Below are 18,374 nucleotides of genomic sequence, written 5' to 3' on the forward strand. Positions count from 1 at the left end.
TTTACTAATGTGAAGAAACCATACTTATAAACTATCACTTCAGATAGTAATATAGGCCAGGCTCTCTCTCTCTTATGATCATAATACCTATTTCAGCTCTAACCCTGGTGGAATTGTCCTTCTCCCCCAATTACATTCAAGTAAAAAAAAAAAAAACACCACCAGTTTATCTTCATTTCTCCCTTCTTACAGGATTGATGGCAACACTGCCCTGCACCGAGACATCTACCCATCTGTCAGTCTCCAGATCCAGAAAAATTTCGCCAAGAGCAAATGGAGGGTAAGCTGTCCCATTCAGGTGGTGAGTAAGGATCTTCCCTCTCCAAAAAGATAGAGAGGAAATACTTTTATGCTCAAAATAAAGCTCTAAATGAGATTCTTCCTGCCTTGTCTTCAGATAAATCACAAAATCCCAGAGCTTGAATGAATTGTAGAGATCTTCTAATTCAAACCCTACCCTAAGCATAAATTCCTTCTATATTACTCCCAACAAATGGTCTCCCTTCTCCCATTTCAGTGCATCTATTTGTGGGTACAACTTGTCCTCCTAATCAGTCTTTTCCATTAATAGGTAGACTTAATTATGAAGAAAGTGTTCCTTTGAGCCAAATTGGCCTTTTTTGCCACTGTCAGCTTTTATTCCTACTTCTGCCCACTGGAGCAAGTTCAACAAACTTAGCCTCTCTTCCAGTGGGCAGCCTTTTGAAAGTGTCATGTCCAAACACAATTGCTTCAATAGCATTTATTAAACATTTGTTTTTTCACTTAAATCACTCTGTTAAGGACTGGGTTTGCCAAAGACAAAGATGGAAGATTCCATGCCTTCAAGGAGTTTACATTTCTCAGTTTCTTCAGTGAATTGGAGTAGTCTTTCACCATTCAGTGAGGCCTTTAAAGTCCATCTAGACATGGTCTCTTCCAATCTTGAGATACTTTAGTCCCCTCTGTGCACAATGTTGTTGTTGAGTCATTTCAGTTATGTCTGACTCATCATGACTCCATTTGGTATTTTCTTGGCAAAGATATTGGAATGGTTTGCCATTTCCTTTTCCAGGTCATTTTAAAGGGGAGGAAACTGAGGCAGACAGGATTAAGTGACTTGCCCAGGATCACATAGCTAGAAATTATCTAAGTCTGAATTTGAATTCAGGTTGTCCTGGCTCCAAGTCCAGCACTCTATCCTAGCTGCCATGATGCAGCTTGCTACTCCACACGTTACACCCTATCTCCTGACTGTATTTTTGCGTCTACTATCCTCATGCTCAGAATGAGGCTAAGTACTAAGTACTGAGTACTAAGAATACTTAGTATAGGGTTTGGTATGAAATGAGTGATAAATTAATGTTATGGACTGTCTGAACTAAAAGTTCAATGTCAATCCAGGAAGGAGCCTTGAGTGAGATGGGGTCCCTGAATTCTCTTGCTAACTCTGTATCTGGGGGGGGGGTCTTCTTATAAGACAAGAATTGATCTATGCCAAGGACTGTGATACAAAAGCAAGGGGAAAACCCAGGCTCCCATAAGTCCCCAAATTGCACAGGACATGGGTGTCATATCTTCTTGCAGCAAGCCTTCAATGCTGCTGCAGTGGTACATCATATGAGAAAATTACACATGAGCCAGCATTCGTCAGAGGCCCGTCGAGAATCAGAGGAAGTCCGACCCAGCACCATGCAGGCATCAGAGCTCTCCAAGTCCAGTACCCCTGTGCTCAGCATCCCCAAGACGCCTCCTTTGGAAGAGAAGCCAGCAAGTCCGATACCAACCTGGCTCCCCTGCCAGCATGGCCCCTGTCACCCCACTCTGGACAACACCGTCTCTGAGAGCAGGTCCGTCAATTGCCTGATCAATGGCTCCCTACAGATCAGCAGCAGCCTGGTTCCCATGCACCAGGGAAACCTGAGCAGAGGGCCCTGTGGCTGCTGCTCCAGCTGTCTGAACAGTGGGGAGAAAGCAAAGACACCCTTTGGCTCAGAACCAGCACTCCTCAAAAAGGCCAACAAAAAACAGTGAGTAGAAATGGGAGGAAGCAGGAATTCCTAACTTGGAGTCTACAGATACCTAAGAAATCCAAGGTTATATTTCAGGGAGTTCATGAAAATGGATGAGAAAACAAATACATCTATTTCAATAGAATCGATTTCTTTTCTCATCCTATGTATTTTATTTTATCCATTTAAAAACCTGTAAAGGGGGGACGGCTAGGTGGCATATTGGATAAAGCACCGGCCTTGGAGTCAGGAGTACCTGGGTTCAAATCCGGTCTCAGACACTTAACAATTACCTAGCTGTGTGGCCTTGGGCAAGCCACTTAACCCCATTTGCCTTACAAAAAAAAATCCTGTGAAGGGGTTTATAGGCATCAACAACCTGCCAAAGGGATTCATGACCCTTCCCCAAAAGAATAACAATCTCTGGGATAGAGAGAGAAAGGAAAACCCTGCATGTGCTTACTATGGATTGTTTGCTTTTGAGTTCAGGGAAGGGACAATAGTGATAGCAGAAATGGAGAGAATTACAAGAATATATCTTTCTCTAAGCATCTTTGCTTCTCCCCTCTGTCTTATTTCTATTCCTCTTCCAAAAACTCTCATGTTGTTTCCTTAACAGAAACTTCAAATCAGAGGTTATGGTCCCTGTTAAAACCAGTAACCACTCTCACTGCCGTTCTGGACAGACTGGAGTCTGTCAGATCATGTGATACATGGTGTCATCGTCTGTCTCACTTTTTTCCTGTAAGTATACCCAGGTTGGAGATTTCTTCCCAGGTTGCAATTTCACATGAGGAGTCTAGGATTAGATCTTATGTAACAAGGGTAAGGCAAGTAAGGTACTTGCTCTGGGTGCATTAAACTGAGGGATGCATAAAAATGTATAAAATATGCAGCTATTATTCCAAGTATACCATGCCATTAGGATGAAGGGGTAGTTATTTTTTCTTTTTGTAATTCAAGTACAAAATTAGATAGTTCAAATCCTCCTAGAACAGAGAGGCTTCCTTCCTTTAATGATGCAAGTAAATCAAGGAAAGGTGAGACTGGAGAGAATATTCCCTATAGTAACCTCTGAGGGTACTAATAAGAATGTGATCTGGAAAATGCTGGGGGGGGGGGGGGAGAGCCAGGCCTCATACCTGACTAGGAGGATTTGAATTAATAGAAGCCCTTGGGATTCTATTAATTTCATCCTTGCCTGAGAGGTATCCTAATAACAACTGACAATGGATGTTTTAGAAAGTGTGTCCTAGGAATGAATGCCTTGGACTTGGCCTTGACCTCAAGACTTGGCTTCCACTTTCAACTCCTGCCCTGCATGTCCATGAGTTTTAGGGATGCTAGAAATAGATTTATAATACACTCTTCAATTTACAAAGCAGTTTCTTCATAACAACCCTGTTAGTTGCCTAGTGCAGATCTTGTACCCATTTTATAGATGGGAAAACTGAGACCCAGAAAGTGGGAAGGATGTCCAAGGATTGTACAGCTAGGAAGTAATGGACTGTGAACTTAACCATTTGGACCTCTTTACCAGAGCTAAGAGACAGTTTAAGTGGTGCAGTATATAGAGTGATAACCTTGAAGTCAGGAAGTCCTGTGTTCAATCCTTCAGGAGACACCTATTAGCTTTGTAAACCTAGGTAAATCACTTAGCTTGTTTTAGCCTCAATTTCCTTATCTGTAAAAAGGTCCTGACAATAGCATTTACTCACAGATCTATTGTGAAAATCAAATGAGAGGACATATGTAAAATATTTTGCTATATAAAAGCTAGTTATTACTATTATTATTATTATTATTATTATTATTATTATTATTCCTGTTCCAAACTCCAGCCACAACTTCTCTTTCCCTATCTATAAAGCAGAGAAAACTATCTTAACAGTTTTGATGCTGAACACAAAGATGCTGAACACAGATGAATATGGTACATTGGAGAAAAGGCATTGGTTTTGCCCAAATGGCAAATGTCTCTTATTGTGCTGTCCCCATATGAATCAGCTGCTGGGAACCAAGAATGGAAATATAGAAAGAAGAAGTCTGAGGAACAGATTCAGGGTGGTAGTCTCTCTCTTCTTCCTGCCCTGATCCTTCCTCACCTCTTCCTTTTGCAGGAAAGATATGGGATTCTCCTCTGTACTTACAGACCAGAAAAACACCCTGCAGAGGAAAGAAGGGGAGCAAACCCAACAGGCCCTCAGGAAAACAGTTGCAAGGCCTGGAAGGAGACATTTTCTGGTGCCAAAGCTGCAGACTGAGTGATCAGTAGCCAAGGACCACCAGGAACAAATTGCCCAGTGGAAAGGTCTCTGGTGAGGCAGTGGGCAGGTGGAGAAGATCCTCTGACTTCCAGATCTCCCCCAATATGATTGCCCCCTCTGCCTCTGGCCTCTACTATCTATTCCTCTCTGTTCAGTGTACATAGATTGCCCTCTTCACAGATCCATGTGTTGGGAAAAGCTGAACAGACTGAGCTATGGCATCTCTTTTGACAAAGCCATAAGGACCATCCATCCCTGTCATGCTGATGCCACCCACATGCTCCCAAAACGACCTCCTGGGCCTTCTCCCTGGTGCACTCCATTCTGCTGACCCTTGTTACATAACTGCGTGCAAGCATGAATGTTCTTTATTGAGTTTTGATTTCCTGTGTTGTTCTTGTCTCCCTAGCAAATTTCTGGAACAGGCCAATTTTCTTCTAGGATCATTTCAGAACCATTTCCTTTCCACACCCCCACTCAGTAATGAAAGTGATATGACACACTCCAAAGCCTGAGATGAATTACTAATTAACCTCTGTTTGGGGATCACCTTCCCAATTCCCATCACCCCCAACTCCCCATCAATACCTTAAATTGAGAGCTATTTTTTCATTTCATCCTATAAAGAATTAATCCCTCTCCCTGAAAGTTCCTCCTCCAAGTCTTGTTCCTAAGTTATGGCTTCCACCCTTTTGGTCTTCTCTCTGTGTTGTGCTTAATAAAATGGACATATTTTCTCTACCAGCCTCCCTTATTTCTTTCCATAGCCTCCTTGGATTCTCAGTCAAGTCTTCCTGAAGCAAACCCCACTGGGGCCCATTCCTTTATGTCACAGATTTTGCACAGATTTTTGTCTCTGTCATTCAGAGATTTCCAATCAGATTCTCTTGAACTTACCCACCCTAAACCCCCAAACAAGAAGATTGTAGACAGAGTAATATAAGGTTACCCCCCAGGCATTCCTCCCCAAATCTTTTATAAAGGGAAGGACTGGAATCCTTGGCTTCACACACACACACACACACACACACACACCATTGTTGGACTTGCTCTTCATTCTCCACATCATTTCTAAAGGAGAGGATACAAATCCAATAATCTGGACATAACAACAAGGGTCTTTCTAGTTGAATGCTTCAACAATAGCATTCACCTTGAAAAAGGAAGATTCTTCGGGGAGGGAAGCTGTTTTTAAGGCCCCAGAAACCCAGAATTCTAGTCCTTTCACTATGTCATTTAGAAGAAGAGATTTAGAGTTACAAAGAACCCTTGATATTATCTCATGCTACTACCTCACTTTTGCAGATGAGAAAATTGATGGTAGAAAAGCTTAAGAAACTTGCTCAAAGTTACACAGGCAATAAAATTGTTCAGATCCCGAGTCCAAGGTAAATGATGCCTATCTCATTGGTTTTGTGACCTTAGATAAGTCCTTTAATCTATCTGAGCTTGTTTCCTCAAATTACCTTGTATTTTCTAGTTAGTCTATCAGTCAATAACCCTAAGCATCTAGTGGAATGTAAGCTTCTTGAAAGAAGAGAGTGCTTTGTTTGAATATTTTGTCTTTGTATCCCCAGCATTCAGCCTACTTGGTGATTAGTGAATCCTTGATGAAGAATCAGGTTACTGCTAATACTCTTTCCAGCCTGAACATTCTAAGGGTCTAATAACTTGTGCCAAGGCGGTCTGTTTGGGATCTGCACAAGTCACTATCTGACAAAGGAATCTGGTCATTCAGCCAGTCAATAGGAAAAGCAAAGGAGAGAGAGGAAGAGACTGGCATATCTGTCCCCATGATCTGAAGTTGGTCCATTCTCCTGCTTCACACATCTCCTTAAGAAGATCCAGGCAGCTAACTGTTACAAAGGAAGCAAGTGTAAAATGCAAAGGTGGAGAAAAGAAAAACAGTGTTCAAATCTCCTATAGTTAGCAACAGGCTCCTTTACAAAACAAAGGTTTTTTATTGAACTGGTGATTATTTCACCTTCATTTATCACTTAATAGTTAGGTGTTTGGTTCTTCAGCGATTCCTTCTAGCCACTTGAGCAGGCCTTAATCATGCTCCTGCCTTTTCTGACTTCAGAAACAAGATTACAGTGGTCAGATCTACTTCATCTTATTGGCCACTGCCAATAATCTGACCAGTTGCTTACACATACCCAGGACTTCAAGTCTATTTCTTGGAAACTAAGAGAGGCAACATAGAGCTAGGAGCTAATTCCTACTTCCCAAGTAAAAGTGAAAACTGGCAGAGTCCAGGTCTTGAGGATAACAGGGATCATTGACAGGTGGCATAGTAGAGCACCCGCTCATTGATGTGGTCCCGGATCTTCTCCACATGCTTTTCCAAACCATTCAGGCTTGCTGAGCGTAGGATGATATCCTGGCTTCCCAGTAGCAGCTCTGCTTCCATATCTGAGGATAGAAAGAGAATTCAAGAATAGTTGATGGATTTCTCTCTCTCTCTCTCTCTCTCTCTCTCTCTCTCTCTCTCTCTCTCTCACACACACACACACACACACACACACACACACACACACACACACACACACACACATACACACACACACACACACACACACACACACACACACACACACACACACCACACACACTCCCCCACCTCTTCCCTCTACCAAGGCAGATGGACTTGGAGGCAGGGGCAAAGATGAAATGATTCTGGAATCTCACCCCTTCACTTTAGTCACAGGGACACATAGATTCCTCTTTCTTCTCTTTACCCCTTCCATTTTCCCTTGACCATCACAGACAAGTTCAGAAGATGAACTCCGATCTTATTTTAATTCAGCTAGTTTATGAATTCCAGACCAAATATCCTTTAAAAATTTTCCTTTCATCTTAGCATATTCCTGCTAAAAAATTGTCCATGACTCTCAATTGCCTATAGAATGATATCCAAACTCATTAACCTGACTTCCTTACACCTAAGGTGGCCATAATCTGAAGCCCTGAATATACTTCTCTCTGACCCTGTCATCTTTCCCCCTAACAACATCCTACTGACTCCTAATTTGCCCTTAGAAATCCAGCTCCAATCTCACCTTTCTCATGAAGCCTTGCCTCACTGCTCCAGTCCATGGGACCTTTCCCTCTCCTCAATATCAACGTAAACACTTTCTGTAACACTTATGTGGTATTAGAGAGGAAACAGTAACTCAATGAATAAAATGCTGAGTTTGGAGTTAGGAAGACCTCGGTTCAGATTCCGTCTTCAACAATTAGTAGCTATGGGCTCCTGGGCAAGTCACTCAGTCTCTTTGTGTCTCTGCCTAACAACCTAGGACTCAACCACCAAGTCATAGACAGACTGCTCCTGATCTGTTATTGGAGGCTGTACCTAGAAAGAGTATTTACTTGAAATTTATATAACATTTCTCTTCATTGCCAATAGTCAATACCAGGTTTACAAAAGAAATGTCTCATAACACCTGAGGGAAATATTAGATTTTATCCAGGATAAGATCTTTTCTTTAGCCCCACAACATCTAATAAAGTGTTTTGCATATAATAGGCACTTAATAAAAGAATTTCTTAATTGAACATTGCAGATGTTGCTAATTCCAGAAGAGGGTTCTCTGAATTGGGGTGTCACCTCTGGATTGAGGTTCAGTCTTAATTACAGATACTGAAATTAGTCTACCAGTGCTGGAGAGAAAAAGAGGATACAGAAGGTATGAAAAGAAGGGGTGGAGAAGGAAGAAGGTAAATTATTCTCACCTTTCATCCTGTCCATCATAGTCATGGTCTCCTCAAAGAGCTCTTCGGCCTCAGATTTGATATTCATGATCCGGGTTCCTTGCTCCCCCAGCATAGGGGTCTGACCCATTCGATCCTTCAGTTCTGCATACTTTTGTTTTACTCTCTCAAATCCCTGGAGGAAATCAAAAGAATGATTATTGCAACATTACTGGACTATTGCTTCCACCTCCACCTGTAACCTTATAGTAAAGATTGAAGCTCTTCATAGTTTTTTTTAAGTTATTTTTTTAAAAAGTCTTATGGACTTTTTAAAATTTTTTAATAGATTCTGATTGTTTCCCCTGAATTATTCTTATTCCCCGATAGAGTTGACTCAAAATGGAATGGGCTACTTGAGGAGATGAGAACTTTCTATTATTGGAAGTATTCAAGTAAAGGGTGATCATATGTCAGAGATAATGCAGAAGAGATTCTTGTTCAGTTATAATCAAACTAGTTGATCTGAGAGCTCCTTTCCATTTCTGAGTCTCTAATTCTAAAGTATTCAAATATAGTCCCAATCCAGAATTATAAATTTTAGAATTTTAGTTCTAGTCTAGAATTATGGTTCTCTTCTTGAATCTAGATTGCCATCCCATTGAAGGCACGAGCCTTGTCTCACATATACTCTTGTGTCACACTACCCTTTGTTATCTTGACTGGGGCACCAGAATAACAACAATAACTCACATTTTCAAGGGACTTCACAATTTCCTTCCTCATATAAGCCTGCCAAGGTAGGCAGTATAAAGATCGTTAGCAAAGGTGTCCCAATGATTGGCACCTCCACAATATCAAAACAGTCTGGAAGGTTAGGATATGAAATCAAAGAAAGCACTGTTGCTTGTGACTTAAATCTATGAATGCATAGATCTACGTTCTTCCCAGCTGGGTGGGGGGGCTATACATCTCCTGTGGCCTCCTACATTACACTCATTTATACTCTGAGGTGAGCAATATTTTGACTCACTTCTCTGGCTTCATCCACTGGCCATGACTTGTGCCTGCTGATCACCAGTTAATAGCCTACAAGTCTTATTCTGCCTGCTGCCCCATTAGTTTCCAACTGTGCTGAGTGTCTTTCTCCTTAGGCCCCACTCTCCACAGACCCATGAAAGACATAATTATCCCCACTTTAAAGTGAGGAAACTAAGACATATAGAGAGATGAAAGTAAATGGCAATTGGTGGTACACATCCATTACCCAAAAGGCAGATCTGCTGCACAGAGCTCATCTGGATAGGTAACAGAGAATAAGGAAAAGAGTACCAGAGTGGAAGTCAGAAGATCTGGGTTCAAACCTGTTTCTGTTACCTGCTTAACCTCTGTGATCTTGAACAAGTTATTTCGCATTTCTAACCCTTAATTTTCTCATATAAAAAATGAGGGATTTAGATGAAATGATCATAAAAGTCTCTTCTTTAAAATTAAAAAAAAATTCCTCAAAGTAGCTAGGTGGTACCTTGGGTAGATCACCAGCTCTAAAGTCAGGAGGATTGGGCCTCAGACACTTGACACTAGTTAGCTGGGTGACCTTAGGTACCTTGCCTTGTAAAAAACTAAAAACTAAAATAAAAATCCTGTGGTTCAATGACCTTCCCTCTAGGAACAAGTTGGGGAGTATAAGGTATTAAGGAACCAAAAAGCTTTTCTTAAGAAGTTACTCTCTGATTTTTATTTTCCAAGCTAATAGGAGGGAGTGGATTAAACAATTTGACCCTTTCAGTTTGATTCAATTTGACAAACATTTCTGCTTTTGTCTTATTTGGTGACTAATGCTGTTTCTGTTTTAGGTTGATAATGTTTCTGTAAATTGTTTAAGACCAAATGAGAAAGGCTCCCTGTTCTCCAGATTCTCAAGGTTAACAATCACGGCTTTTTTTTGTCTCTCCTACATTGCTCAGCATGGATCTGGGCCTATAAGAAGTGCTCAATAAACACTGAATGAATAAGCGAATGAATGACATTCTAAGAGCATTTTCTGAAGGGCATAACTGAATCCTGAATCCTTATTTCTTATCAGAAAAGCTTTGGACTAAAGAGCTAAAAAATTGTGCATACCTTTTGATCCAGCAATACCATTACTAGGTCTATTTACCCAAACAGAACATAACAAAAGGAAAATGATCCTCTTATACAAAAAATATTTATAGCAGCAAAGAATTGGAAATTGAGGGGATGTCCTACAATTGGGGGATGAATGGCTGAACAAATTGTGATATATATGAATGTAATGGAACACTGTTGTTCTAAAAGAAATTCTGAGCAGTGAATTTCAGAAAAACCTGGAAAGAATTCCTGTGAACTGAGGCTAAGTGAAGTAAGCAGAACCAGGAGAATATTGTTCACAGTAACAGCTATGTTGTGGATTATCAACTGTGATAGACTCAACTCTTCTCAACAATACAGTGATCAAAGAAAATTCCAAAATACTCATATAGAAAATGACATCTACATTCAGAAAAAGAATTGTGGAGTCTGAATTCAGATTGAAGTACTATTTCTAGTGATTTTTTTTCCCTTTTGTTCTAATTCTTCTTTAATACCATGACTAATGTGTAAATATGTTTAATATGATTGTACACAGGTAAACCTATATCAGATTGCTTGTTGTCTTAAGAGGGGGAAAACTTTGGAACTCAAAATCTTACCAAAACTAATTTTACATGTAATTGGAAAAAATACTATTGTGTAAAAGAAAAAGAAGGAAAACTTTGAACTGCAGAGAACTGCACAGTTTCATGCCTTTGAGTGTCAAAGAGAAAATAAAGAGTGGAAATGATATTTTGAGAGTAACTTACTATCAAACTAATTTGCTAGCCTAATAGTACCAAAGTTTGAATTAGGAAATGCAAGAAAGAACCCCCAGATAGACAGACAAAAGCAGTTCAACCATACTAGTTTTCTTGCTGTTCCCAATACACAGTGTTCCATCTCCCATCTCCATATCTTTGTTGTCCCTGCTCCTCAAGCTTGGAAAGTTCAAGTTCTCTCTCCTCACTTGTACTCTCTCTCTCTCTCTCTCTCTCTCTCTCTCTCTCTCTCTCTCTCTCTCTCTCTCTCTCTCTCTCTTAGAATCTTGGTGTCTTATAGAATACTGTCTTCTAGATATCTTCTTTAGGGTTTTCAAGGAGGTCTTCCCCAGTCTCCTGAGGAGTTGTTAGTTACTATCTTCTTACCTAGTATCCACTTTGAATGCATGGTGTATATAACTGTAGATGTAAATGTTGTCTCCTCCATTAGAAGGAGGAACTGTTATTATCTTCCAACCTTGTATTCACCTTGTTCGTGTGATATATATAACTGCACATGTATGTGTTGCCTTGTCTATTCGAATGCAAGTTACATGAGGGCAAGGGCTGTTTTAGTTTTTTATTTGTATTCCTAACACTTACCGACACTTGTTCATTTATTGAATGAACCTTATTAGAGGCCTTTAGGCATATACATACATATATATATATATATGTATATATATATATATATATATATATATATATATTTACACACATACATACATAATAAACTAGAATTTTGTTCCTTCTCTGTAAAGTAAGGAAGATTGAATTAGGCAAATCCTAATACCCTCTCCAGCTCAAACATTCTATATTTCCAAACACTCTGGTTCTTTCATTTCCCAGCCAATAAAATAGACATTCCCATTCCTTCCTGGAGGGGTAACAGGCATATTACACCAATGTAACCAAGTTCACAGAGGTTGTAGTTGACTCTCTTATCTCCTCATACCTGACGAGCACTGAAAACATGCTCATTGGCCCCCTGGGCAATCTTCAGGGCTTGGGCAGACTGTGCTCTCTGCTCCTTAACCTTGTGGCGGAGCTGCTCAATACGGTCCTTGAAATTAGCCAATTGTTCCATCATACCTGTCACCATCCTTTCTGTTGGAGCAAGAACCTGCTGGACCTAGAGGGAGGTGGAAATGGGAAAAAAGTCAGGAGTGAAAGTGGGGGGAGGAGAAATTGTGGCTTGCCATGAAATCCTGTGGATTTCCTCATTCCATTTTTTACTATTAAAGAATAGATATATATTTTTGGTATTCAACAATAGGTTTACAAAAATTGATACTGGGGCAGTTAGGTGGTACAATGGATAGAGCCCTGGCCCTAGAGTCCAGAGGACCTGAATTCAAATGCAGCCTCAAACACTAGTTATCTAGTTGTGTGACCCCAGGCAAGTTACTTAACCTCATTGCCTTGCAAAAAAAAAAGTTGATCATGAGATATGGCAAAAGTGTAAAAGAAAAGAAATATTAAACACATCCTTTATAGAGTATAATTTGATAAAAGGTAATCAATATAGCTAATATAAATAAAAGATGAAGTCCTAAAATGCTTTGAATAATAAATAGATCAAATAACATATCATAGAAAAAATGAGGTGACATCAAAATTTGTGCAATTTAGTTAAAGTAGTCCTCAAAAGAAAGCATAAATAGAAAAAGAGAGGCTTAATGAACTGAGGCTACAATAAAAAAAAATAGAAAAATTAACAAACCTCCAAAACAATCATAGAAGTTGTTTTGACAATTAGAAGAAAAATAAATTAAATATCTTCATAGAAATGACAAAGAAGAGGTGGCTAGATGGCGTAATGGATAAAGCACCAGCCCTGAAGTCAGGAGTACCTAGGTTCAAATCTGGTCTCAGACATTTAATAATTACCTAGCTGTGTGGCTTTGGGAAAGCCACTTAACCCCGTTTGCCTTGCAAAAACCTAAAAACAAAACAAAGCAAAACAAAACAAAAAACAAATGACAAAGAAAACAGATCTGTTTTTTAAAAAACTAACAAAATTCATAAGTTAATTTGTTTTTTTAAAAAAAGGAGATCAAATTGCCAAAAAAATGTTTAAATGAACAAGATACACTTACAACAAAGAAATAAAATGAAAATAAACACCAGAAGTTAGAATATATAATTATATGCCAAGAAAACAAAAACTTTAAAGGAAATTAGTAGCTACCTACAAAAATATAAAATAACAAATAAGAAAACTTAAATAAACTAATCTCAGAAAGCAAAAATACAGCTCCATGAGTTATTCTGTACTTGTGAGTATCCTCATTTTTGTCCCCAAAATTCTCCTCCCAAATCAGCAGCTACTAAAATTTGTTCAAACCTAGAAAAATCCATTTTGTTCCTTCCTCAGATCTCCCCATTCCTCCTCCAGCTCCCATAAAACTTGACTAAGAGAAAATGAGCATCTTTCCCATTGATACTCTAAAAGAGGAAAGCCAGGTAAGCATGTGTCAATGCCAAACATTGTCTTTGGCACATTTTGGTTGGGGGTTAGTGAGTGGGAATAGTAATTTCATTGTTAAAAGGAATTACCAATGAGAAAATTTCCTCCATCTGCTTTGCAACCTATTATCTTAGAGAATTGCCTAGGAATCAGAAGTTGGGACTTGTTCAGGGTCACATAGCATGTGCAGAAGCAAAATCTGAACCCAGGTCTTCCTGACTCTAAGACCTACTCTTTATCCTTGATTCCTCATAGCCTGACTCTATTAAAAGAAAAAAAATTGAAGGAATATTGTAGAAGATATTTCTCATTGGATACAGGCTTTTTGAGTTACTTACTCTTCCATTCTAAGGTAGCTCCTGAGACAATGATAATGGCATTCAGATCCCCACATGTCTCTCTTCCCCTTTCCCCCAGAGATGCAGAGATTTGGAAAAACCAAATATAAAAGTTTTTTTTTCCCTATTTTCACTAGGCTTGCTGCTTCCTTTTTATAAGACCTCTTTTCTTTGTAGTCCTGTGAGCCAATATTCACTTTTCTAGCTTTTTCATTTTGAAGGAGAGGAGAAAAAGCCATCAAACACTGACTCACCTCAGTGATCCGGTCCTGCAGGAGTCCCACGGAACGACTGGTACCTTTCATGGTATCCTCTGCCTCCTGAAGTGCCGCTGTACCCTCTCGCAGGTTCTCAACAACATCCTCCACCTGACCCTCCACAGTGATGGCACGACTCCTTCCATGTGATTATAGTTAGGGGAAGGGAAAGGGAGAGAAGAAAGAAAAAGGAGAATATAAGCTCCCATATCCCCAGTCTGAGGGGCACCACTTCTCAAACCAAGTAAGAGGTTGGGACAACTGAATTGGTTGATTGATTTTTCTGGGTGTCCCCCAGATAAGGGCAAATAACTCACCACTAAAAGAGTCAGAACCCTCCGCCCACCAAAAAAATTAGACACCTTAGACCACCACTTTTCATATTCCAGAACTTAGACTTTGAAGGACAAAGGTCCTTTATGCTAATATTAATAATAATAGTTAATGATAGCTAACATTTACATAATGCTTTAAGGTTTTGAAAGTGCTATGCATATGTTATATCATTTAATGGAAAAAATTTATAAAGTTGACCAAAAATAGTCTCTAACTTATTCAAATATTCATATATATATATATATATATGATTTAATATTAAAAGAGCAGTCAACAAAATCTGCTGCTAGTGGAAAGAACATTTGACTTGGGAATCAAAAGATCTGAACTTGAATCCTAGCTTTCCCACTTCCTAGTTGTGTGACCTTCAGCAAATTACTTAAATCTTTCTTGTATCAGTTTCCCTACCTGTAAAATAACCAAATGATTCCAAATTTCTCTTTCCATTGTTGCTATTCTACTATATTAAAAAAGATGTAAGACAGAAACTGGTCAGATGTAGATATGGGAGGGAACATCTGAGAAATTTGAAACAAGGTTTATAGCCAGGAATACAGGGAAAATGAATATATTTGCATGCATATACAATGGCACCACTAAACTACCTTCACTCAAGAATATTTGGGGTACTCATTTTGTGGCCACATCCTTACTTACTATCCTTGATATAAAATCTGTAATAGGGAAAAGCTTATCATTATCTTCATCATAACTAACATTTATACAGAACTTTAAGGTTAAAAAGTATTTTACATATGAAATCTCTTTTGGTCCTCATAACATCCCTGGGAGTTAAATGCTATTGTTTTATTTATTTGTTTGTTTGTTTGCTTACTTACTTACTTTATTTATTTATTTTTTAGTTTTTTCAAGGCAATGGGGTCAGGTGACTTGCCTAAGGCCACACAGCTAGGTAATTATTAAGTGTCTGAGGTCAAATTTGAACTCAGGTCCTTCTGACTCCAGGACCAGTGCTCTATCCACTGTACCACCTAGTTGCCCCCAAGTGCCATTATTATTTCCATTTTACAGATGAAGAGAGTGAGACTGAGAGAAATTAAGTGACTCATGCAGGGTCACACAGCTAGCAAGTTTAAAAGGATTGTAGTATTTAGAGCCCAAAGGAAACAAGAGATAATCTTGTACATTCACCTTCTTATTCCCCAACATCTCCATTCTAGATCCTAATATCACTATTGCCCTGGGACAAGTTGGAAGATTATAAGTGACAAAGAAGCCAAAAGGATCGAGCCTTACCTGGCTAATTCTGCCTCTTCCTGGAGCTTCCGAGCCCGAGCAATGTCCTGCTTGGTCTGAGACAGAATCAGGTCCACATTAGGCAATCTGGCTGCAATAGCCTGTATCTCATTCATCTTCCGAAGAACTGTAGCAGAGTCCGTGGGCAGCCACAGAGCCAAAACTGACTCACTGACCTCCTGGATGGTGGCTGCATCTGTGCTGGGGTCTGAAAGACAAGCAGGGTGAGGCAGGTTTGAGGGACCCTCCCTTCACCCTCTTCCCAAAGTTTCAGACAGGCCTTAGATTTATACAGCACAATACTGAAACATAGCAGTATCTCTTTCCTGCCAGACATAAGGAAGTATGCTTCCACGGTGTTAGGATAAGAGATACTGCTTTTGGTAAGAAAGACCTTATTTATCTGGAAGGCTGAATTCTTAAAGCTTGTTTCACATGGTTAGTGTACCTTGCTATTACAAAAATAATATTAATAACATCCCTAATATAATGGATATTTCTCACAATGAGATTGTGCTTTCATGTTTATGAAGTACCTTCCTTAACCCCACCCATGAGACTGCATATATATTTTTATCCCTAATTTACAGATGAAGAAACTGAGGTCCATAGCATCTGGCTCACAATCACATAACTAGTGTAGGAGAAAGTTCCTAGAATCCAGATTCTTCTGGAGTTGCCTTCCTAAGCACCTTGCTACCGATACAGATTAAAAAAATGAATTCTCAGATTAACTAGGAATTCTTCCTCTATGGGAGGGCTTGGTCATACTATATCCTACCCTTCAGGCCACAAAGTCCCAAAAGCCCTAGTTTAAGAATCTTGATTTGGCCCTGGCCTTTTAGCTAATCATCAAATCTTTCTGAGCCTCAGTTTTCCCAATTGTAAGAGAAAGAAAAGGGGCAGCTAAGTGGTGCAGTGGATAGAATGTTGGACCTGGAGTCACAAAGACTTCAAATCTGATCTCAGATACATTTTAGCTGTGTGACCTTGGGCAAGTCACTTCATCCTGTTTGCCTTAATTATAAAATGAGCTGGAGAAGGAAATGGCAAACCATTCTAGTATCTCTGTAAAGAAAACACCAAATGAGGTCATGAAGAATTGGACAGAACTGAAACAACTAAACCACAGCAACAGCACAGAGAGAGGAGGCATTCTCCCTTCCTCCTCCTACTCATCGATGACGTTTGTGGACATTAGTAACATATTGGAAGGTGCTTTGGGTTCTCTGGAATGATGCTATATAGAACCAAGAACTGCAATAATAGCTATGCTATTCCTCCAGATGGTAGTAATTGGGCACCTGGCCAAGAAAATTTCCAGAGAGGGACCAGGAAATAGTATTACTAATGACAATAACAGAAATAGTAAAATGCATCTGATTGGTACCTTTAACTTTTTCACATCCACATCTTGCTTGATCCTCATAACAACCCTATGAGGCAGGTATTGTCATCCTCATTTTACAGTTAGAGAAACTAAGGTAGAGAGAGCAAAAGGCTTTGCCTATCCAAGGTCACACAGCAAGTTAGTAGCAGAACTGGAAAATCAGAGTCAATGATCTCTTCATTTAATCATCCCGCCTCACAACCCATCAGCAAAAACACTTCTCAGGTCAAAACCCTAACAAGAAAGGGATAGGAAACACAATCACTCACCAGTGAGAAAGTCCCGGACCTGCTGGATGAGGAGGCGGGTACGTCGGACATCCTCTTCCATCTGAGAACGGCTATTGCTCACCTGGACCTCTAGACGTTGGGCATCTGTCTGGATCTGGGTGGCAGCTTCTTCTGCTTCCCTGATCTGATAATGGACGTGGAAATCAGACAGACAAGGGCTCACATCTCAAGAGATACTCTGACCATCCTTTTAATTGTATACCTGACCCTGAAAAGATCTAGGAAATCCTCACTCTCCTAACTCCTACCTAGGTAGCATTTGGAATTGCTAGGTAGCTATGGCCTTGGAAGAAATTAGTGTCCACAGGGGAAACTAACCCCAGACAAAAAACAAAGGCTAGGAATTCTCACCCTTCATATGATATGTGACCTTTCTAAAATTAGAGATCATGTCATGTCAAGATAGATTAAAGAGACAAGGGTTGTTTAGCCTAAAGAAGGAAAACAACCAAGAACAGAGGTAGGGAAAGGGGAATTATGACTTTTCCTAATGGCTGCCTTGAGGAATAACTAAACTTTTATTCTGCTTGACCTTGGAGAACAAAACTAGGAAAAACCCAGTGGAAATTACAAGAATCAGATTTGAATTACATAACAGAAACATCTTCCCAATAATTATAGCTATCCAAAAACAATTAATGGAATAGGATGCTTCAGGAGTTCATCACTAGAGAGCTTAAAATGTATGCTAAAAATTATGTTAAGGTGGACATGCTGCATGTATGATTAGGCCAGATGATCCCTTCCAATTCTAAGATTCCACAAATATCAGTTTCCTTGACTATAAATCAGAGATGAGAATAAACCAGATCTCCTTTCAAGATGTTACTGAGTATACTCAGGATCTCTGGGCTTTTCTGTCCATGTCTCTCCTTTCTGAACAACTCACACCTACCATCTGCCTGGTTCGTTGGAGTTGAGAGTTGAAGTCCTGGAGCTGCTGGGACACCTGCTTAGCAGTCCTGAGGGCACCACCTGCCTGGTGGAGGATGCCTCTACAGTCAGCATCACAGGTTGTGTCATTGTCTCGGGGACAAAGCATCCCTTGGCATTGTCCTGGAGTACAGGTCTCCTGCCTTGTGGTTCCACAAATCTGCCATGGGAAAGAGGAAGAATCAGGAAGGTCTCTTACCCATCATTCTAGTTGAAACTTCAAAACATTCAAAAACTGTCCATCCCACAGCCAGAAAACAAATGGCTGACCATCACCATGGCAACAGTGGACCA

The 18,374-nt window shown here is 39.8% G+C and overlaps 2 protein-coding genes across 3 annotated transcripts in view; one reads left to right on the forward strand and one right to left on the reverse strand.

Annotated features, from left to right (window-relative positions):
• The window catches only part of CAMK1G (calcium/calmodulin dependent protein kinase IG), a 47,138-nt gene extending 42,072 nt beyond the window's left edge, over positions 1-5,066 (forward strand). Inside the window, exons 10-13 of the mRNA XM_074222566.1 lie at positions 193-280; positions 1,567-2,009; positions 2,611-2,735; positions 4,112-5,066. Coding sequence (XP_074078667.1) covers positions 193-280; positions 1,567-2,009; positions 2,611-2,701 — 622 coding nt within the window. The 3' untranslated portion in view covers positions 2,702-2,735; positions 4,112-5,066. The remainder of the gene's footprint in view (positions 1-192; positions 281-1,566; positions 2,010-2,610; positions 2,736-4,111) is intronic.
• Positions 5,067-5,827: 761 nt separating this feature from the next.
• Positions 5,828-18,374, reverse strand: part of LAMB3 (laminin subunit beta 3) — a 64,164-nt gene continuing 51,617 nt past the window's right edge. For both annotated transcript variants that reach the window (XM_074222565.1, XM_074222564.1), the window contains 7 exons: positions 18,043-18,240; positions 17,127-17,271; positions 15,468-15,675; positions 13,872-14,013; positions 11,765-11,941; positions 7,997-8,150; positions 5,828-6,673 (listed from right to left, as the gene is read on the reverse strand). In XM_074222565.1, the coding sequence (XP_074078666.1) occupies positions 6,537-6,673; positions 7,997-8,150; positions 11,765-11,941; positions 13,872-14,013; positions 15,468-15,675; positions 17,127-17,271; positions 18,043-18,240 (1,161 nt within the window). In that variant the 3' untranslated portion in view covers positions 5,828-6,536. The remainder of the gene's footprint in view (positions 6,674-7,996; positions 8,151-11,764; positions 11,942-13,871; positions 14,014-15,467; positions 15,676-17,126; positions 17,272-18,042; positions 18,241-18,374) is intronic.

This window comes from Macrotis lagotis, chromosome 2 (genome assembly GCF_037893015.1).
Source record: "Macrotis lagotis isolate mMagLag1 chromosome 2, bilby.v1.9.chrom.fasta, whole genome shotgun sequence".
Taxonomy (NCBI): domain Eukaryota; kingdom Metazoa; phylum Chordata; class Mammalia; order Peramelemorphia; family Peramelidae; genus Macrotis; species Macrotis lagotis.